Source organism: Myxine glutinosa, chromosome 5 (genome assembly GCF_964187855.1).
Source record: "Myxine glutinosa chromosome 5, kmMyxGlut1.1, whole genome shotgun sequence".
In the NCBI taxonomy this organism is placed as follows: domain Eukaryota; kingdom Metazoa; phylum Chordata; class Myxini; order Myxiniformes; family Myxinidae; genus Myxine; species Myxine glutinosa.
The window spans coordinates 133,684,350-133,707,124 of record NC_136265.1 but is presented as its reverse complement, the minus strand read 5'-3'; the positions used below and the strand labels follow the sequence as shown (position 1 = coordinate 133,707,124).

At 49.0% G+C, this 22,775-nt stretch overlaps 1 protein-coding gene across 1 annotated transcript in view; it reads left to right on the top strand.

Moving 5' to 3' along the window:
* Nucleotides 1-20,872: 20,872 nt before the first annotated feature.
* Nucleotides 20,873-22,775, top strand: part of COX10 (cytochrome c oxidase assembly factor heme A:farnesyltransferase COX10) — a 62,098-nt gene continuing 60,195 nt past the window's right edge. The window contains exon 1 of the mRNA XM_078778745.1: nt 20,873-21,030. Coding sequence (XP_078634871.1) covers nt 20,976-21,030 — 55 coding nt within the window. The 5' untranslated portion in view covers nt 20,873-20,975. The remainder of the gene's footprint in view (nt 21,031-22,775) is intronic.

The following is a 22,775-nucleotide window of genomic DNA, read 5'->3' as shown; positions in this document are numbered from 1 at the left end:
CTCGACATATCACGTGCCTTCGACACGGTCTGGCACCCCGCTCTGCTCACCAAACTCTCCTCCTTTGGTATCCATGGAAATCTCCACGCATGGCTGGCGGACTTCCTCTCTAGTCGTCGTCAACGTGTGGCCCTGAATGGGTTTCTCTCATCTCCTCTTCCTGTTCAGGCTGGAGTTCCCCAAGGCAGTGTTCTGGGCCCCGTGCTTTTTCTGGTCTTCATCAATGATCTCTCTGACTCTCTCGAAAATCCTCTCTATCTCTTTGCTGATGACTCCACTCTCTGCCGCTCCATTCCTCTTCCCTCAGATCGGCAGTCTGCTGCCTCCTCACTCTCTGAAGACCTGGACAAAATCACAGACTGGTCAAACAAGTGGAACATGTCTTTCAATCCTGACAAATCTCACACTCTTACTATGTCTCTCCGAAAAGATCGACTGGACAACCCTCCCATCTACTTTCTCAACAATCCTCTCCAAGAAGTTCTGTCGCTCAAGATTTTGGGTCTCACTATCTGCCATGATCTTTCTTGGGAAAACCACATTTCCAAGCTGGCCTCCAAAGCCAGTCGCCGACTGGGCATCCTCCGTCGTGCGAAGTCCTTCCTCGGCACACCTGAGCTCCTCACCACATACAAGGCTTTCATCCGCAGCTCAATGGAATACTGTTCTCCCCTATGGGCCGGTGCTCCTGCCTCACACCTAGCTCGGCTTCACGCTGTTGAAACCAAAGCTTTCAGAATTATTGGAATCTCCCGCGATGAAGCTATCTCTGAGGGCCTTTCACTCACTCACCGCAGGCAGGTAGGTGGTCTTTCTGTCTTCTACCGACTCCTCTCCGGCCTTGCACCCCCAGCTCTCTCTGTGCTCTGTCCCTCAAATATTCCTACAGGTCGCACAAGATCTGCCAGCAACCCTCTGATGGTTAAACTGCCGAAATCTCGGCTCTCCGCTCACCTTCACTCTTTCATTCCTCTTTTCTCCCGCCTCTGGAACAAACTACCTCACTCCCTTCAATCCCACTCCTCCCTCCAGGTCTTTAAAACAGCTGTTCACCACCATCTCTTATCTTCCCCCATCCAAAACCTTGATCTTTTCTACCCCCGCTAATTCACCCCAGATCCACCTTGTTTGAAATTCCAACTTCTTTCCTGGAAGTCCTGGCAGTGTCCATATGTTTTATACCTCTCCCACTGCCCCCTTCCCACGCCCCCCCCCCCCCCCAAAGCCCTCGCCCTCTCTCAGATCTCTCGATGTCTCCATGTCTCTCGGTCCCTGCTCTCAAATGTTGTGTTTGTGTCCTTCCCCCTCTCTCCCCATCTTGTCTACCGCTCCCTATGTTATATGTTTTATGTGTCGGTTTGTCTTTCTGTGTGATTAATGTTCGCTCTTTCACGAGCCTCGATCTTGTATACAAAAAAAAAAAAAAAAAAATATATATATATATAATTATACAATATAATATATATATATATATATATATATATATTATATATATATATATATATATATATATATATTATATATATATATATATATATATATATATATATATATATATATATATATATATATATATATATATATACCGAGGAGATGTCAACCATCAAAATGTGTGTATGCACTTAAATCACTGTCTTGCAACAAAAACCTGATTTTATAAATTTTAAGTATTTAAATGTACCTTTTGCAATAGTTGGGGAGATATCAGCCATCGAACGTTTGGCAGGCGTTGGGGAGACTTTGGGCCACCGTCGGGGAGACGTTGAATAGATGTCGGTCCGATGTCAGCCATCTGACATTGCGCCAACATCGGGATGACTTCAGCCATCTTACATTGCGCCAATGTTTGGCCGATGTCAGCCATTCAACCTTTTGCCAACGTCGGCCCGACGGATAAAATTACGTTGGCCCAACGTTGTATATTAGCTGGGTAAAGTCTACCAAAACCATTGAAGAAAGTCCTCCATTTCAGAAGTGCAAAAGCTGAGATCAAACTTTTTGTTCTCCACCAGGTCATTTTCCTCATGTACAAAAATCCCATGCCCAGCAACAGACTCAGAAAGTGTTCTCATGGTGAGGCTGAAGCAGAAATTGCTCACATTTCCACTTTTTGTTGTCGGTTTGCATTCTCCTCTTCGTCTTCTTCCTTTCGGGAATTTGCAATTTGTTCAGGGTGCCCACAATAGTTCGCCTACTCTCTCGAAGGACAACGTGGGATCTTAAACTGCTACCAACTAATGCCAGCAGAAGGGACGTCACATACATTGATGCCTCACCCTGCATGTGAAACTCAGCTGGGTCAAGATTCAAACCTAGGCTAGACAGTTTAAAGGTGAGTGTGCCATATACCAAAGTCTGCAAGTTACCCGATGGCCAACGTCTTGCAAATGGACTGCAATGCGTGGCCGCAGGTAACCTGCAAAGGTGCAATAATAGGATATAACGACCTGAAATACCTCTAGGGTATCCTGCCAGGCAGATTTGTGGTATATCTTACTAGAATTCACCAAATGTCCATCCGTCTGTCTGTCCATCCGTCTCTCCGTCCGTTCGAATGTACCGCAAAAACGGCTGAACCTTTCGCAACGATATTTTGGGTGGGTAATCCTGGGATCTCCTGGAGTAAAATAGGCTATATTGTTTTTCCAATTTCAGCTTTGGCTTCCAGCATTTTCAGGTTTGGACTCCCGCATGACGTTATTTTCCCGGGTGCCGCACAAACGGCTGCACCGATCGCTGCACGGCTGCACCGATTGGACTCGGTGACCTCGGACAATGACCTTTTATAAGGACATGGGCTGAATCCCTGCTTGAGAGAATGCTAACCCCCTCCCCGCCATCACAGCCATATCTCTCCAACTCACAATCCCACGAGATATGTGGAAAGGACGACCCAAAACCAATTATTTTCTTTTTGATTCGTATATAAACATCATTAAAAGTAAATAATGACCTCGGCCAAAGTTCAAACTACATCGGTTTAATCTCTACATGAGAGAATTCCACGTAGCTATTTGGGTGGTGTATAAGCCAACAGATCGCTGTCTCCATCAATCTTGCCAAGGCCGTAACACCTATTGGCTCAAAATCCTTTTCACTGTTGACTTGGTAGTTTTTACAATGAAGGAAACATTAACAATGTTGTTAAAAGTTTATTTTGTGATTAATTTGTGATTGGAGTTATGTTGTTTGGAATGAAAAAAGAGATATCGAGTTCAAGTAAATGACGACATGCCGTGATGGTTTCTACTTTCTAAACGTGAACTTCACGGATCGCCATATGCAGATTCGCCACGGTCCCACGATCGATGTTTCTATCCGTGAACGTACCCGTTTGTTTGCGAATGGGTACGTTTTTCATGGAAGTCCTTCACGAACTTGCTGTCAATGTCTGATGTGCGAATGAGGGTGCTACAGGAATGTGGAATTTATTGGGTTTATGCTTTAGCATTCGCCGTATCTGGATTGCCTGTTTGCTTCTGGCCTCCCACCCGTGTGTAGCACGGGTATCTCACTAGTATATGTAATACGTGTACATGAGCATAGGATTTACGGCTGTTTTCAACCCTTGTAGATATTGATTCTCTATGTCGACAGCGTTATTTCTTGGAATGAGAACCTACGCCATTGGATTTCTGACTTTTATATTGTTTTTCCATTTAGTCTGTGAACTAGGAGATGAAATTTCATGTTTTAGTTCCATCTTTGAGGGCAAAACATAAGGATTTTTTTGATCACTTGATATATGGAGGTGACAAAAAAGAGTGATGATGGACCTGTTGTTTTGAAGTTTGGCATTTTCGTTTCCTTTTTTTTCTTCATTTTTTTTTGTATGCTAAGTCGAGGCTCGTATAAGAGCTAAAACTAGTGGAGCATTGCTATTGTTTTCTAATTATTTTTTAAAAGACCAATGCCAGGTGTCACTATCAAAGATGGTGGTCTGATACTGGCAACCATTAAAGAAAATGGAGCACACAAATCTAATACGAATCACATTATGAGGCCATCGCCAAATATTTGTTAAATGAGATATTTGGTGTGCTGGGGAGGAGTGGATTAATATCTTCTTAAAGAGCGTGACATAATCTATACAAGGCCCAAACTCTACTAAGTAATTTAAATTATTCTACAGCCCTTTAAACGAAGTCATCAGGCAATCCAGTTCCTGTTTGACTGCTTCTAAGTTTTCAGCGTTCTTGCGTATGAATCGTTCTGCAACGGAGCCATTGCAAATTCACCGCAGTCCTAATTGCAATGATCTTCAATGTTGTCGTCATCAGCTATGCCGTCATGATCTGGCTCAGGTCGTTCATCTTATTATTGCACGTGGCCATGCATTTCAGTCCATTTGCAAGACGTTGGCAATCGGGTACGTAGCTTGCAGACTTTGGGACATTCTCAGGACGTGAACTCGATGACTATGTCTGGAGCAGTGGGCCCTGTCAAACAGCAAATGACAACAAGGTAGCCATCCTCCTTGCTTCACCAATGGCCATCTTCAGGATTTGGTATGCTGAGAGAGCTTTCCAGACTTTGGTGCCACAGTCATGCAACTTGGTAGTTTGCTCTCAAAGCATGCATGCATGTGCAATCTTCATATTATATATAGGAGTTGCTTGCCCTCAACAATACGACACTTTCAAAATGACATAATCCACCCTAAAATCCTTGGGGCGCATGCGCAGAAATCCCAGGAAGCTGAAAAGTTCCCGCCTCTGGAACAAACTCCCCCACTCCCTTCAATCCCACCCCTCCCTCCAGGTCTTTAAAACAGCTGTTCATCACCATCTCTTATCTTCCCCATCCAAAACCTTGATCTTTTCTTCCCCTGTTAATTCACCCCAGATCCACTTTTTTTAAATTCCGACTTCTTTCCTGGAAGTCCTAGCAGTGTCCATGTGTTTTTTTTTTTTTTACCTCTCCAACCCCCCCCCACCCCCTGCCCTTTCCCATGCCTCCACCCCCCAAGCCCTCTCCCTCCCTCCCGACGGATCTCCCGATGTCCCTGCTCTCCATCTTGTTCTCCCGCTCCCTTTATCTCATGTTTTATGTGTCAGTTTGTCTTTTTGTGATCAATGTTAGCTCTTACACGAGCCTCGATCTTGTATACAAAAAAAAGAAGAAGTTTGGGGCGGGTCATGTGACCGGGATACGGATTGTAACTTGGAATGGCTCACCAAGCTTCTCAAAGAAGCCAAAATACTTTTAAGAGTACCTGAGAGAAAGACTATGCCTCTGCACAATGAAAAAGTTGGAGAACTTTCTCAGCTTGCCGAATGGGCACCTGCTCGTACTGCAAACTCCCAATCAGGTGTGTTGGTGCAAAGCCCAAGTGGAGGGGCATGTGTAAAACTCTCCCCCAACCCCCTCCTCCCCGACGGATCACTACCAGTGAACGGTCTGTATATCTGGATTAGGTTCTTCTGTACGCCATTGGGAGGGACGTGTCTGGGGTTTGTGCATGTACAGGGTAAGTTTAAAATGATGATATTTGTTATTAATAATGTTGGGAGGGATGGGGTGTTACGGGAGCTGAGAGGCTTGTTATATACTGTTTGTTTGGTTCTGGGGCCAAAAGATCAATTATACTATATTTTTGCATCTATTGCTAAAACTTAAAGCATGATTGTGTGTTTATGTGTGTTATATCCACGGCCGAGCCTAAAATTTACCGACAATAAATGGCATGAACCCGACACATCCCTATCAAGGATATTTCTGGTATTCCTATTTTTCCTCGCGTCCGATTTGCATTCAGGAACAGAACAATTATGGTTAACCATCTTCAAATTTCTAATCTTTCGTTTAGATGCTGAAAATTAGGTTAAATCGACTATTTGAATTACAGATTTCACGCTACCAATGGCAGGTTAAAAGTGCCTGGTGAGCCGGACCGAGTCAGTGTAAACACTCACACAGCGCATGCGCAGAAGGCCTCGTTTAGCATTCATACATCATTTCAAAAGTCACGCATTGATACGGCAGCTCATGAAGGCAGGCTCGACCAGAGCAAGCATGGGCCCCGAGGAAAACAACCTTGGGGCCCCCACCCCATAAGTATGGGCAGAATGTGAGGTCTTGAAGAAGACTGAACAAGTTGGTGGACTGTGACCATTCCTTCCACAAATGAGTGAATGTCTCTTGGTACTCCACACTCTTGGTACTTGGTGGCCTACAAGTCACTTTTCCTGTCCCCGTTAAAGCATTCGTTCTTAAACTCTTTGAATATACAAGTTTTATTGTGCAGTACTTACAATAATTGATGAATCAGTCGTCGTATCTGTATGATGGAGCGCATACAGTGGACGTCGCATCAGTGGAAGTAGCATTTGTCAGTTTGAAGCATTTGTCAGCACAAGTGATGATTTAATGAAGTTCAACAGAACTGGAATCTCCAGCTTTGTATTCAGCTGCGGTTTTTGCACATCTTGCGAAGGGAAACCGAATGAGATTCGTTTTGAATCGTGACGACGGAAGACACCTCCACCGCCTATCTTGTGGCCGACAAAAATATTGCCGTAGAGCACACCTGTGCCTGACTCACGGTGGTTGATGGAAACTGTGATTGCAAACATTGAACAACCCGTCAATGGAAGCAAAATATAAAATTTCACCACCGAGTTCAGAAAATATCATTCCGGATCAGGAAATTGTCACATCAATGTGGTTGTGTTCGATGTTTATGACAGTTCCATTAAAACTGCAGAGAGGGTCAACTGTGGGCCAGACACAGGTGTATTCCCGTTTAAACGCCAATAACTTTTGTCCCTCCAGATCTTAACAGAAAGTGCTCCACCTTATGGTCCAGTATTAATATTTATTGCCAGAAGCATTGTTATAATGAAACTATAATGTACACGACAATTTCAAGTTTATATTTTGCATCACTGCTCTGTCTCTTGATGGTTCCTTGTCGGTTTCATTCCGCACAAATTGTTCAATCTGTGTCTGGAGGGTGGGGTTAGTAGTTAGAGCTATGAGATTTTCCCGATATCATTGGTACTTCAGGTACCCTACCTGGGGTCTATCGAATCAAAATAGATCCATCAGACAAAGGTGTTGTACATGCTGCATGCCGGCAACCCGCCGCACAGATGCCTACAATCGTCAAGGAACTGAACATTATGGTAGATCAGGGTTTCATAACTCCAGTGGAAGAGCCAACCGAGTGGGTCAGTTCAATGGTAGCTGCAGTGCGCAACAGAATCTGAGATGGTGGTGACCAGTTGTCTGGAAGACCTGGAGGAAAGAATGAGTTTGAAGAGAATGTAGAAGTTGTTTCCACGGGTGCGGAAAAAAGAGGAATGAAAGAGTGGAGGTGAACAGTGATCCTGGATTTAGGGAGTTTCACCAGAATGAGGTTGATGGTGTACCGTGTGGGGGACGGGGAGAGCAGAGGGTGCAAGACTAGAGTGGAGGCAGAAGACAGAGAGACCACCGACCTGTCTGCCATGTGAAAGTGATAGGCCTCAGCTTTATTGCGGGAGATTCCAATAATCTTGAAGGCCTTGGTTTCCACGGCGTCAAGCTGAGCAAGGTGTGAGGCAGGAGTGACAGGCCAGAGTGGAGAGCCAATACTTCATCAAGCTGCGGATGAAGACCTAGATGTAGGTGAAGACCGTGAAGGCCAATAAAGATCATGGCTGATAGTAAGAGTGTAAGACCGAGGAGTTTGAGTGATTGAGCTTCCCCAATTTGGTCTTTGGATGTCCAAATTGGGATAAGGCATCCGCTTTACTCACGCCATCCAAAGGAACAAGGATCTTTATCTGGATGAGGTGCAAGATGGCTTGTGGCTCAGATTGATGTCTGGGAGTTGTCCGTTGAACATGAAGATGCCACACATCCTGTGTTGATGGAATCCATTCCACATCCAGACTTTTCTGGCTAAGCATGTTCATTCGCAGGATGTTAACTTTTGCAGTATCCAATGTTGGATCATAGGGGTGGCACAGGAATGGTTTGATCATCTCTAGTTCATCTTCCTCTGAAGACCACAAGGGGTATTGGTATACTTTTGCAAATACCTCTGTCACTTCAGGACTGAAGCTGGAAGGTGTGAAAACATTTTGCTACCTCGGAGACATGCTGAATGGAGAGGGTGGATCAGACTCGGCAACGGTTGCTAGAGTGAGATGTGCATGGAAGAAGTTTCGGGAACTGAGTGGCGTGCTGACGAGGAGGGGAGTGTCGTTGAAGCTGAAGGGAAAGGTGTATGCTGCATGTGTGAGAAGTGTTATGATTTATGGGAGCGAGACATGGGTAATGAACGTAGAGCAGCAACGAAGGCTGGAAAGGGTGGAAATGCGAATGGTTCGGTGGATGTGTGGAGTATCGTTGAGAGAGAGGAAGACAAATGATGAATTGCGAAAGATGATGGGAATAGAGCCTGTGATTGATGCTGTGAAGAGGAACAGGTTGAGATGGTTTGGTCATGTGTTGAGGAAGGATGAAAGTGACTGGTTGAGAAGAGTGATGGAACTGAATGTAGAAGGAAGTAGAGGATGGGGAAGACCGAGAAAGACTTGGCTAAAGATGGTGGAAGAAGAAATGCGGGCAAGGGGGTTAACAAGGAGAGATGCAGAAAATAGGGCAAAATGGAGAAGATTGTCATGGGGACCGCAAGGCTAACCCCCGCTCTAGCAAGGAAAATGGCCTTAAAATGCATGTTGTTGTTGTTGTTGTTGTTGTTGTTGTTGTACTTCAGGAGACACTTCGTCTCCAGTTTCATGCGTTGCTGGTGAGGTTTCTTTGCTTGCTGATAGAGTTTCATGGATGTCTTTTGAGGCTGATGAAGGCCTATAGTAAGTATAAAGAGAAGCTTGGATAGCCGGGATCATTATCAAACTCATGGGCACATTTTGTTGAATTTGATCCTCGATCCAAATACTGTACTGTACTTAAGAGTTTCTCCATATGGTATTCATTATTGTGCATATAGTATTGGTATACATTATTGTGTCTCTACGCTTCATAAGTCTAATAGCACTTTTGGGGTCACACTTTCAGCACTTAACTTTATTTTGGGGTTTTAGCAATAATTCCCTCATCGGTGAGGGAGGTAGTGCGGGCACAAGACCTATGTCTACAAAACGCTCCCCATGCTTGTGCCGTTTCAGAAAATCTCATTTCACGTCCAAACTAGTAGCTTTACAAGCCCTCTTGGGAGTCGTATATCCTGGAGTATTTGCTTGTCATTTTCCACTCATGATCAGGGGAGGTCTTACCAATGGGGCAGTCTGGGCAATTGCCCAGGGCCCTGCGCTGGGAGGGATGGGGTAGGACAGCCGGTGAGTGTGGGTGACAGCCGGTGGGGCTGGGGGTGATATAACACATGACATACTGAAGAATCCATCAATTACATCACCCAGTGCACAGAATGAAAATCTGTCAGTTTTCATTTACTGTATTTTAATTTTCTCTGATAACAAAAAAATTACAACAACAACTAGTTCCAGATGTCTACCTTCCCTTCGCAAATAAACTATTGTAAAAAAATGAAAACCATAAAAAAAATTATAACGGCACGAGGTAGAGCGCAAACCTCCGCCAGGCTGAACACTGAACAGTTTACCTTTTGTATCCCACTGATAGGCCGGATCTGGATTCGGACATGAACCAAAATCTAATCGGCTTGTTCTTGTCTCCTAAACAACTCGTCCACCAAGTTTAGTCATAACTCGTCCACAACTTTTATAAATATCATGTTATATCTCGCTTTTCGTCCGAGCTCTCAATGGTGAAAAATCACTTGAAAATTAAATAATTATCCTATCCGAATACATATTCAGATCTTCACCAAAATCGAATCGATTAGTCCTTGTTACACACACAACCTTTTCACCAAGTTTCGTCCAAATCCGTCCATAACTGTTTGAGATATCGTGCTATATATCGTTTTGGCCCGATCACTCAATGGTGAAGAATCACTCTAAATAAGTCTCTGTTCCGGATCCGGATTCGAATCTTCACCAACATTTAATCAATTCTTCCTTGTCACATGCGCAACCGCTCCGCCAGGTTTCGTCCAAATCTGTCCACAACTTTTTGCGATATCCTGTTCACAGACAAACAGACAGACAGACACGGGGTGAAAACATAACCTCCATCCACCTTCGGTGGTGGAGGTAAAAACTCCACTCACGTTTGTAGGTTTCATTTTTTAAAAATGACTCACACACATCAACCCGTGATCAGTCAAGCTGGCGCTATTCGTTTTTTCAAAAATCATGCACGCACGTCGTCCATCTCGCTGACATTTTTTGTCAGTTTCTTGCTGCGGGTTTGGCAATGTGGGCAGAGTCGCACAAACAGCAGCCGATAGTTGCCCTTTCAGGGTTAAATAAGGTGCTGCATGCAACTAAACTTCCAAAAAACATTTTTTAAACTACCTTTGAAATCATTCTTTTATTTCAATTGAAGTATGTACTTGAACACTGCGCAGGGTAACATGTTCTATGAACTATCTATTTGTTAATAGCTTTGGAGACAATATCTCATTTTTCCAGAGGCAATTAAATAAACTCGACAGCTGTTCTTCAATGTCAAGAAAGCGTTCAAAAATGTCATTCTTGAGACGAGTTGGATGTATCAGTATCTTCCGTATTTCATTGATACCTTTCCATCCATTGACGCATGGAGAAGACGGTTATCCCGTTTGCTATGTCCTCTTCAATTTCATCAATTCCTCTTCCGCTATATGAATTTGTGATGAAAACACTGACTTTGGAGAGTCACACTGTCAGTGAAATGATGATGGTACATTGAGTATCAATCACAGTGATCTGAATATCCAGAGCAATGGCATTGCCCTCCACCAGGATACCTATACACCGATCAAGCGTTCATCCTTCAGTGTAAATGCCAGGTCTCCCATTGGCTTGTCCATATTAATCGTGGAGCAATTCATGGAGATCTTTTGCTTTGTCCTCCTGGCAGGGAACGCACTTTTGCTTTGTCCTCCTGGCAGGGAACGCACTTTTGCTTTGTCCTCCTGGCAGGGAACGCACTTTTGCTTTGTCCTCCTGGCAGGGAACGCACTTTTGCTTTGTCCTCCTGGTAGGGAACGCACTTTTGCTTTGTCCTCCTGGCAGGGAACGCACTTTTCCTTTGTCCTCCTGGCAGGGAACGCACTTTTCCTTTGTCCTCCTGGCAGGGAACGCACTTTTGCTTTGTCCTCCTGGCAGGGAACGCACTTTTGCTTTGTCCTCCTTGCAGGGAACGCACTTTTGCTTTGTCCTCCTGGTAGGGAACGCACTTTTGCTTTGTCCTCCTGGCAGGGAACGCACTTTTGCTTTGTCCTCCTGGTAGGGAACGCACTTTTGCTTTGTCCTCCTGGCAGGGAACGCACTTTTGCTTTGTCCTCCTGGCAGGGAACGCACTTTTGCTTTGTCCTCCTGGCAGGGAACGCACTTTTGCTTTGTCCTCCTGGCAGGGAACGCACTTTTGCTTTGTCCTCCTGGCAGGGAACGCACTTTTGCTTTGTCCTCCTGGCAGGGAACGCACTTTTCCTTTGTCCTCCTGGCAGGGAACGCACTTTTCCTTTGTCCTCCTGGCAGGGAACGCACTTTTCCTTTGTCCTCCTGGCAGGGAACGCACTTTTGCTTTGGAAATTTGTCAGCTTGTCGAGAGGATTTTCTTGGGAAGGAATTTTTTTTTTTCTCTTGCACAAGGCTTCTGCCCTTTGTAGCTCGTCGGCCGAGAATTGCTTCCGACATGAAGCCTTTTTCTCTTTCCACACTTCAGGATATTCAATGTCAAATTCCAATTGCATTTCACCCAACCCCTTTTGTCGCCATGTCGTGTCATGATTATATGTGGATTCATGAATGGGAAAATTGCCTGAGAGGGGACAGTTGAGTTTCTACCCAGTGTCTCTTTGTCAGATTACACACAGCATCCAATCCATTATTTTGAAATACACCTTCGGAGGTCGAAGGAAGACCTAGAAGTATGCACACACTTCTAAGCTGTCTAGCCTGGGTTCGGATCCCAACCCAGCTATAAACTATCATCCCGGGATTTCACAGACAGTACAGGTTGATTCATGGCAGGTTGATCGATGTGTATTCTATCTCTCGGATGAACGTTCCGTCTTCCGACATTCGTTGGTGCATGTTAAAGATCCCACGATATCCTTCGTGAAGAGTAGGCGAGCTATCACTGGCATCAAGAACAAATTATAAATTCCTGCCCTGACTTTTTAAGTCGAGCATAATGCCTGGCCAGCCTGTTCGTGAAAGACTTGGGCGAAGCTTCCTCTGGCCAACGTCACAATAATGTGGGAATAGTTGTGGCTGTTAAAGAAGAAGTTAAATACAGTAAACATGAGGGCAAATAGTAGGCTTTGCATAAAATTGCTTTGCAAATATTTCTTCATAGTTTATATGTATAGTGGACCTATTTTTATTTTTATTTTTTTGGTACACAAGATCGAGGCTCGTGTAAGAGGTAACATTAATGACAAAAAAAAACAGACACATAAGACGAAATATAGGGAGCGGGAGACAAGATGGGGAGAGAGGGCGAAGCACACAAGTGCAACATTTGAGAGCAGGGACATCGGGAGATCTGTGGGAGGGAGAGGGCTTGGGGGAAGGCGTGGGATGGGGGGAGGAGGGGTGGCACAGGTAAAAAAACACATGGACACACCTAGGACTTCCAGGAAAGAAGTTGGTATTTCATAAAAGTGGATCTGGGGTGAATTAACAGGGGTAGAAAAGATCATGGTTTTGGATGGGGGAAGATAAGAGATGGTGGTGAACAGCTGTTTTAAAGACCTGGAGGGATGAGTGGGATTGAAGAGAGTGTGAGAGTTTGTTCCAGAGGCGGGAGAAAAGAGGAATGAAAGAGTGAAGGTGAGTAGAGAGTCTTGATTTTGGCAGTTTCACCAAAGAGGGATGCTGGCAGATCTTGTGCGACCTGTAGGAGTATTTGGGGGACAGAGCATAGACAGAGCTGGGGGGGGGGGGGGGCTAGGCCAGAGAGGAGTCGGTGGAAGACAGTTTCATTATATCACATTTATTTTGCGTATAACGTAATAAAATATCCTGTTTTGTGTCTAAATCATTTGTCTTATGAAAACATTCATTTTGATTACCAACATGGCCGAATGTTTCCTCATGTTGAATACTTGACCTAACTACATGGTATTCAAAGAATACTTACCCTGCACAGTCAACTTGGTGTGAGCCAACTCTTCTGATTTTGAACGTTTTTAAAATTAGATCCAATATGGCTGCCAGACCACGTGAGCGATGACATTATAAATGTATATTTTCGAATATAATTGTTGCATAGATCACGCTCAATAAATTTCAAACTGATCAGACTAAGTGTTGTCCTTGTCGAATTATGACGTCATAAGTATGGCACCAATGACGTCATCGTTAACAACACCTATTCCCCATATGGAGTTCTTTAGAATGAACCACGTTTCAATTTTTTCCAGAGCGGTTTTGGAGATATAGAGGTGCAACGTTTTTCGGTTTTTCAAAGATGGCGCCTGTACCACATGACCTATGACGTCATGATTATCATTAAAATATTCCAAAGGAGGAGGCGCTCCTATGGTGAAAATTCGTGTCAATCGGACCAACAGTTGCAGAGAATTTTTTAAAATAATGATCGGATAAGTGTTGTATTTGTCGAATTATGCCGTCATAATGGAGACACCGATGACATCATCATTAACATAACTTATTCCCTATGGGGAGTACTTGACCATGAGCCATGTTTCAATTTTTTCCATGGAGCGGTTTCAGAGATGTAGAGGTGCAACTTTTTTCGATTTTTCAAAGATGGCGCCTGTACCGCGTGACCTATGACGTCATAATTATCATTAAAAAAATTCTACAGGAGGAGCCGCTCATATTCTGAAAATTTCGTGTCCATCGGAATAACAGTTGCAGAGGATTTTTAAAATGCTGATCAGATAAAGAAAGCACTGTACTTGCCGAATTATGATGTTGTGGTGCTGTGCACACACGACTCGATTGCCAGAGAGGTAGGCCACAACGCGTGGATACAAACAAGTCTTTATTAAGAGTTCGCATTTCAGCACTGGGCGGGCTCGAGCTTAGAGCCCGCATATATGTCCCGAGGCCACGCCTTGCCCCCGGGCGTTGCCGATTGGCCGAAAGGCGGGCATGCATTTCAGTTCCCTGCCTGGATGCTCGCGCCACCCACTGGTGCACGAAATTATTGACCCTTGTGCCCGCTACACGCGCTCCCCCATAATTCCCACGCACCTGAAGGGTGAGCTTGCGGGGAAGCCGGATGACCCGGCCGAAACGCCCCTTGGCGATGCGTGCAGGGCTGGGGGGTAGCGGGACGGCGGGGCTGGGGGGTGCAGGGGGTCTGACCACCGGGGGGCGGCCTCGACGCGGAGGCAGAGCTGCTTGCGGGGGGTGGTCCAGATCGAGGTGGGCCGGCTTGAGGCGGTCCACGGAGATACACTCCAGAGCACCGCCGATGTCCACAGTGAAATGTTTGTCCCCGGTCTCCAGCACGTGGAAAGGCCCGTCGTACGGGGGCCGCAGCGGTGCCCGGTGGGCGTCGTGTCGGATGAAAACGTACTCCGCCATGCGAAGCTCCGGGGCGACGTTGGAGGGTGGGCAACCGTGGTGTGCCTTTGGAGGGCGAACCTCCTGGCGGCCTCCTGCAGGGTGGAGCGTTGTTGCGCCGCGGACCAAGGAGCCGTGGAGTCGGGGATAAACCCGCCTGGCACCCGCAGCGGCTGTCCGAAGACCAGCTCTGCCGAGGACGCGCGCAGGTCGTCCTTCGGCGCCGTCCTTTGGCCCAGCAGGACCCAGGGGAGCCTGTCGGCCCAGCTGCCGTCGTGGAGGCTGGCCCGGAGTGCGGCCTTCATGGAGCGATGAAAGCGCTCGCACAGGCCATTGGCCTGGGGGTGGTAGGCCGTGGTGTGGTGCAGTTTGACGCCGAGCCCTTGCGCCACCGCGCCCCAGAGCTCCGAGGTGAACTGGGGGCCGCGATCGGACGAGATGTCTGAGGGGGCACCAAACCGGGCAACCCACGTGGTGATGAAAGCGTGTGCGATGTCAGCCGCAGTCGTCGCCGCCAAGGGCACGGCCCCGGGCCACCGGGTGGTGCGGTCCACCATGGTGAGGAGGTGGGTTAACCCTCGCGAGGGGGGCAGAGGTCCCACCAAGTCGACGTGGACGTGGTCGAACCGACGCTCGGGCACCGTCAACCGGGCCAACGGGGCCCGGGTGTGGCGGTGGACCTTTGTGTGCTGGCACGCGAGGCACGTCCTGGCCCAGTCGCGGACGTCCTTCCTGAGGCCATGCCAGACGAACTTCGCCGCGACGAGCTTCTGGGAGGCCTTCCTGGCCGGGTGGGACAAGCCGTGGATGGCGTTGAAAACCGGGCGCTTCCAGCCAGCGGGCACGATAGGGCGAGGCCGGCCGAGGGAGACGTCGTACAGGAGGGCCGCGCCCGCGACGTCGATCGGCAACTCGGTGACGCGGAGGCCCGTGACGGCGGTCCGCAAGGCCTGGACGCCGGGGTCGGCGGTCTGGTCCTCCGCCATCTGGGCATAGTCAATCCCGAGGTGGACCGCGTGCGCGATGGACCGGGAAAGCCAATCCGCCACCGGGTTGTCTTTACCCGCAACGTGACGGATGTCCGTCGTGTACTCGGACACGGCAGAGAGGTGACGTTGCTGCCGGGCCGACCATGGCTCGGCGACCTTGGCCATCGCGAACACAAGGGGCTTGTGGTTGACGAAAGCCGTGAACGTGCGGCCCTCGAGCAGATGGCGGAAGTGTCGGACCGCCAGGTGGAGCCCGAGCAGCTCGCGGTCGAAGGTGCTGTAGCGACGTTCGTGCGGGCGAAGCTGCCGGCTAAAAAACGCCAGCGGCTGCCAAGCACCACACACCCACTGCTCGTGCACCGCGCCCACCGCGTAGTCCGACGCGTCAGTGGTGAGGGCGATCGGTGCATCGGGCGCCGGGTGCGCCAGCATGGTGGTGTTGGCCAGGGCCAGCTTTGCGCCCGCAAACGCCGTGGCCATCGGCTCCGACCAGGTGATGTCACCTTTGCCCGGCTTGCCCCGGAGGGCCTCGTGCAGGGAGCGGAGGAGCTGGGCGACGTGGGGCACGAAACGGTGGTAAAAATGTACCATGCCCAGGAACTCCTGGAGCCCCTTGATCGTGCGGGGGCGCGGGAAACCCCTGACCGCCTCCACCTTGGCCGGTAAAGGGACGGCCCCGTGCCTGGTGATGCGGTGCCCCAAGACGTCGATGGCGGTGACGCCGAAACGGCACTTTGCGGGGTTGATGATCAGGCCATGCTGGCCCAGGCATTCGAAAAGCGTGCGGAGGTGGAGCAGGTGCTCCTTCCGGGACGCACTCGCGACTAGGATGTCATCCAGGTAGACATAGATGAAAGGTAAGTCGCGCAAGACACTGTCCATGAGCCGTTGGAATGCCTGGGCCGCATTCTTCAACCCAAAAGGCATCCGCAGGAACTCAAAGAGGCCACAAGGGGTGATGACGGTCGTCTTTGGGACATTGTCTGGTTGTACGGGGACCTGGTGGTAGCCCCGGATGAGGTCCACCTTGGAGAACACGGTCGTGTTTGTCAACCGGGCAGAAAAGTCCGGGATATGCGGGACCGGGTAGCGGTCGGGGGTGGTGGCATCATTGAGCCGGCGGTAGTCACCGCACACCGTGGGGATATGGTGCTCCACCCCGTGTTTGACGGCCACCGCTGAGAAGGTGGGCCGCGTGAGGGCCGGGAAACTGGCGAGGAGGCGGGTAAACTCGTCCGCTGCAGGAAGCGTGCAGACTAACCTCGCCGGGACGGAACCTTTCAGCAAGCCGCTTGGCAAGCCGCTCAGCGAGCTGCTCAACGAGCCGCTCAGCGAACAAGCGAGCGAGCTGAAGGTTTCGGCCTGGACGAGACGTCTGCGCTTAACGTCGACCAACAGCCCATGCACACATAGGAAGTCCGCGCCGAGCAGGGCCATTGGCACGCTGGCGGTGACGAACGACCATTGAAAGCGCTGCCCTCCGAACCGCAGTGAGAGGCAACGCTTCCCGAATGTGCGGATGGGGGTACCGTTGGCGGCAAGCAAAGCAGGGCCCCGGCCCGCGGCTTGCTTGTCAGATGCGGAGGCAGGGAGGACGCTAACCTGCGCTCCCGTGTCGCAAAGAAAACGGCGCCCGGACAAGTTGTCCGTGATGAACAGGAGGCTGCCGGAATGGCCGAGGCTCAGGGCCGCAAGTGAGCGCTGGCCCGGTCGTTTCCCGACCCGTCAAAAGAACACGGCGGGCGGCACGTTTTAGCCTTGCGGCCGAAACTGGCATGGTAGTAGCACCAGGTTGGCGGCGGTGGTGGTGGTGGCGGCGGTAGTGGGCGGGGCGCAGCAGCGGCCATGAGGGAAGCCGGGGGCGCTGTAGCCTCTGCACCGGGATCCACTACGGCAGCACCGTAAACCGACCGCGTGTCGCAGGCCGCGAAAAACTTGTCGGCCTCTCCAGCCAGGGCGCGGGGTTCCGTGATATTGGAACCGGCCAGCGCGAGGCGCACCTGTATCGGTAGCTGGCGGAGGAAAAGTGCGCGGAACAAGAAATCCGGGCGCTGGTCTCCAAGCAGGGACAGCATGAAATCCATCCGGACGGATGGTCGTGCGTCGCCGAGGGCGGCAAGGTCCAGGAGGCGGTCGGCACGTTCGACCTCCGTGAGCCCGAACGTGGCGAGGAGGAGACGTTTGAGCACCTCGTGCTTGTTGTCGCCCGGCGGGCGCCGAAGGATGGACACGACGCGGGCGGCAGTGCCGGGCCCGAGGGCGGCGACCACGTCGTAGTACCTGGTCTCGTCCGCCGTGATGCCCCAGAGTTGGAATTGAGCTTCGGCTTGCACAAACCAAACGTCGGCTTGCACTTCCCAAAACTCCGGGAGTTTGATTGCGACGGCGTTGGTAGCCATGGCGCGTTCGGGGGTCAGCAACGGCTGAACCAATCGGGGTCACCAGTGTGGTGCTGTGCACACACGACTCGATTGCCAGAGAGGTAGGCCACAACGCGTGGATACAAACAAGTCTTTATTAAGAGCTCGCATTTCAGCACTGGGCGGGCTCGAGCTTAGTGCCCGCATATTACAACTTCAGACCCATCTCCAACTTACCCTTTCTGTCAAAAGTTTTGGAACGCGCTGTAGCCACTCAACTCAAACATCACCTCTCTGCCAATAACCTGTATGAAACATTCCAATCCGGATTCCGCTCCAACCACAGTACTGAAACTGCTCTCCTCAAAATTACCAACGACCTTCTCCTCTCCTCTGATGCTGGCAACCTCAACATTCTCGTCCTCCTCGACCTCAGCGCTGCCTTTGACACCATCAATCACACCATCCTCCTCACCCGACTTGAATCCACCTTTAACGTTACCGGCACTGCCCTCTCTTGGATTAAATCATACCTCTCTGACAGACGCCAGTTCATCTCCATCAATAACTGCAAATCCCCCACTGCTCCCCTCCCCCAAGGTGCCCCCCAAGGTTCAGTTCTTGGCCCCCTCCTCTTCATCCTTTACCTGTCCCCCCTCGGTCACTTAATCCGCCGTCATGGTCTCCAATTCCACTGCTTCGCCGATGACATCCAGCTTTTCATCTCCACCAAGTCCGTCTCCACCGACACCCACTCTATCCTGACAAACTGCATCACTGAAATAAAATCCTGGCTTCAAATCAACTTCCTCAAGCTTAACTGTGATAAATCTGAAATAATCATCATTGGCCCAAAAACGCTCACAAAATCCACCCATAACTTTGCCCTCAACATCGACGGTATCCCAGTATCCACCTCCCCTCACATCCGGAATCTTGGCGTCATCTTTGACCAAACCCTCTCCTTCGACAAATACACTAAACAGATCACAAAGTCAGCCTTCTTACACCTGAAAAACATTGCCCGTCTCCGCTCATCCCTCTCCTCCACGGCTGCAGAAACCCTCATCCATGCCTTCATCACCTCCCGTCTGGACTACTGCAATAGCCTCCTCTATGGTTCACCCTCAAAAATCACCAATAAACTCCAATACATCCAGAACTCCGCTGCCCGTCTACTCACCCATTCCCGGACCCGTGACCACATCACCCCCGTCCTTTACAAGCTTCACTGGCTCCCCATCCCCCAGAGAATCCAGTACAAAATCCTCCTCTTGACATACAAAGCCCTCCATAACCTGGCCCCATCCTACCTGGCTGACCTCCTCTCCAGACACACTCCCACCCGCAACCTCCGCTCTGCTGGTACCAACCTCCTGACCCCCTCCATCCGGACCAAATTCAGGTCCTGGGGGGACAGGGCCTTCTCCATCGCTGCTCCCACCCTCTGGAACTCACTACCTCACACCATCAGAGACTCCTCCTCACTCACCACATTCAAAACATCAATAAAGACCCACCTGTTCAACACTGCATTCAACATTCAACCCTCAGCATTTAACCCCTGACTATCTCTTCTCCTTCTCCCTCCTTTTGCTTTAAATATTTCCCTATTGATTCTTGTCTTTTTGCAATTGTTGTTTTTATGTATTGTTATGCATTATGTTTTCCACTCTGTCAAAGCGCCTTTGGGCTTCTTGAAAAGCGCTATACAAAATAAATGAATTATTATTATTATTATTATTATTATATATGTCCCGAGGCCACGCCTTGCCCCCGGGCGTGGCCGATCGGCCGAAAGGCGGGGCATGCATTTCAGTTCCCCGCCTGGACGCTCGCGCCACCCACTGGTGCGCGGAATTATTGACCCTTGTGCCCGCCACAATGTCATATTGAAGGCACCGATGACTTCATCATCAACATATTATATTCCCCATTGGGAGTACTTGACAATGAGCCATGTTTAAATTTTTCTCCATTGAGTGGTTTGGGAGATATGGAGGTGTAACGTTTTTCCAAGATGGCGTCCGTACATGTGACCTATGACGTCATAATTATGAATAAAATATTCTAAAGGAGGAGGCGCTACTATGGTAAAATTTCGTGCCAATCGGTCCAACGGTTGTCGAGAAAATGAATTTTAAAAACGCAGGCACGTACGTACGTTCGCCACACGTACGCACCCGAATACTTAACCCTGTTATCGCTTCGCGAGCGCAGGGCAATTACCCTTTCTGACGTTAAAATGGTCATATTTGAGTAAACCCAGTGAATAATTCGACTGAAGTGTTTATCTTTTCACACTCTTTATTTTGATACCAAACATGACGAGGTTTGTAGCAATTTGACCCACTCACTCGTTTACTTCACCTGCCCTGGTGCTTAATATGGAGGGATCAGTCGTTTGGGTCACCTTCGGATTCGTGTTCTTTGTTTCCAAATTAATGGGACCATGTTGAAAACGCTTTACAAAAGCGTCGTAAAGAACTCAAATATCCTTACCCCCGCAATGCTTGCACTGTATGCAGTCCGAAATATACCACATGATGTTTGTTTCACATATTCACGTCCACCAGCAAATGCGGTTTGCTCCGTCATGCAGCCCCTCGCGTGCATCGCGTGACCTCTCACCTTTCCGGGTGTTAATTGACTACAGCAATTAGTCAAGCGAGTGTTTCGGATATTCATAGTCTGCTTACACTTTGAACGACGCTTGAAGTAAATGTTTGACGCGCGTCGGAGCAACCAGTGGCCTTATGGTGAGAGCTCATACACCGTCCAAGTAAGACGATCATTTTTCGAAACAATTCGACAAAACGCGACGAAGACACACAAATAATGACAATAGAAAGTGAAAACCAAACGGAATAAATGTTAGAAAATTATTATTAACAAAACGTGAAGAACCATTAATTATTACAGTGAAGATCAGACCGCGACCGGAAGTTGAACGGCCGCATCTGCAGGGGCGGGGCGAGTAGCAAACGAAAACGTTTACAGACCTGGTCGACCCTCTCACGCTCATCACACTTTTACATTGGCGTGGCGTCTGAGTCGAACAAATGGCGTTTTGCTCGTTTTTTGGTGGAGAGAAGTACACAGCTCACTTCGAGAATGGTAATTCATTCCTTTTATCCTTCTTTCCCACGCTTGACGTCTTTGCGTCTATTCTGTCAGTGTAATGTGGAAATCTGCTGTTAAATGTACTTTTACCCATTTACCATTCGCACTCTGCTTGTGAGCAGTTAGTAGGTGTGTGGATCGTATATAATTCGTAATATTCGCAATTCGTTGCGTACTTTTGAGTCTTCAGTCGTTCAATAGCTTTGAGAACCTCAGCTGGACTTGAACCTGAATACCTGATGTTGCTAACACGCCTTCATTGACCAATCGGTGTTTCCAGTAATCTATATATATATATAAAACACTGTGTGTGTGTGTGTGTGTGTGTGTGTGTGTGTGTGTGTGTGTGTGTGTGTGTGTGTGTGTGTGTGTGTGTGTGTGTGTGTGTGTGTGTGTGTGTGTGTGTGTGTGTGTGTGTGTGTGTGTGTGTGTGTGTGTGTGTGTGTGTGTGTGGTTCCGGTTCCCGATAGACTCCGAAACGGAGAGGCTCACGTGCTTGATATTTGGCATAGACATGGCCATTGAGCCTGGGACGAACATGGCCGAGACCATATTTGACGAGATCCATATTTTTTATTCATATTTACCTCAGCGCATTTCAGCGACGTACCCGCTAATCTCAGCCAGTGCCAGAACAGCTCGCTGATTCGCTCAGAGCGATCACGTGATGTTCCATCCCGTCACACGTCACACGTTTGCACGTAATTCAGGGCGAAAAGCGATTGCGCTTTTTCATCTTTATGCGATTGTGTTTTGTGTCGATTTTGTGCGATATGAATTAAATTTTAATTCGTATTTCGTGTTTACGAATTCGAATACGAAGGATTCCCCTTTCCCCTTTCGATTTTGAATACGAATCAAATACGAGTTTGAGTCGAGAGGGCGAATGTACGGGTTGGGAATGTACGGGTCTCCCTTCCCCTGCCCGGCAACGCCGGTACTGGAGGGCGTGGGTCACAGGATCGGTGAGTCTCCAAAATCCACTGCGTGCTCTTGCGAAGATGCAGGACGATGTCGCGATTGTTGTGCTGCTCTCCGACCATGATGATCTGCAAACGTCATTGTTGACTGGCCCTATATACTAGCAGAAGTACCCGGCATTGCCGGGCGTGGGAGGGGAGGGGAGGGAACGGGGGGGGAGGGGAGGGGAGGGGAACGGGGGGGGAGGGGAACGGGGGGGGGGGAAGGGAGAAGAGGGGGGGGAGGGGAGAAGAGGGGGGGGGAGGGGAGAAGAGGGGGGGAGGGGGGATGGGGAGGGGTGGGAGGGTGAGGGATGGGAGGGGGGGAGGGGGAAATGGGGAGGGGGTGGTGGGGGGAAGGGAGAGGGGGGAGGGGGTAGGGTGGAGGGGGAAGGGAGGGGGAGGGCCAGTCAACAATGACGTTGCAGTTCTCATGGTCAGAGGCAGCACAACAATCGCGACATCGTCCTGCATCTTCGCAAGAGCACGAAGCGGATTTTTGGAGACTCACCGATCCTGTGACCCACGCCCTCCAGTACCGGCGTTGCCGGGCGGGGGAAGGGAGACCCGTACATTCCCAACCCATACATTCGCCCTCTCGACTCGAGCTTCGTATTCGATTCGTATTCGAAATCGAAAGGGGAAAGGGGAAATCCTTTGTATTCGAATTCGTAAACACGAAATATGATTAAAATTTAATTCATATCGCACAAAATCGACACAAAACTACGATCGCATAAAGGTGAAAAAACGCAATCGCTTTTCGCCCTGAATTACGTG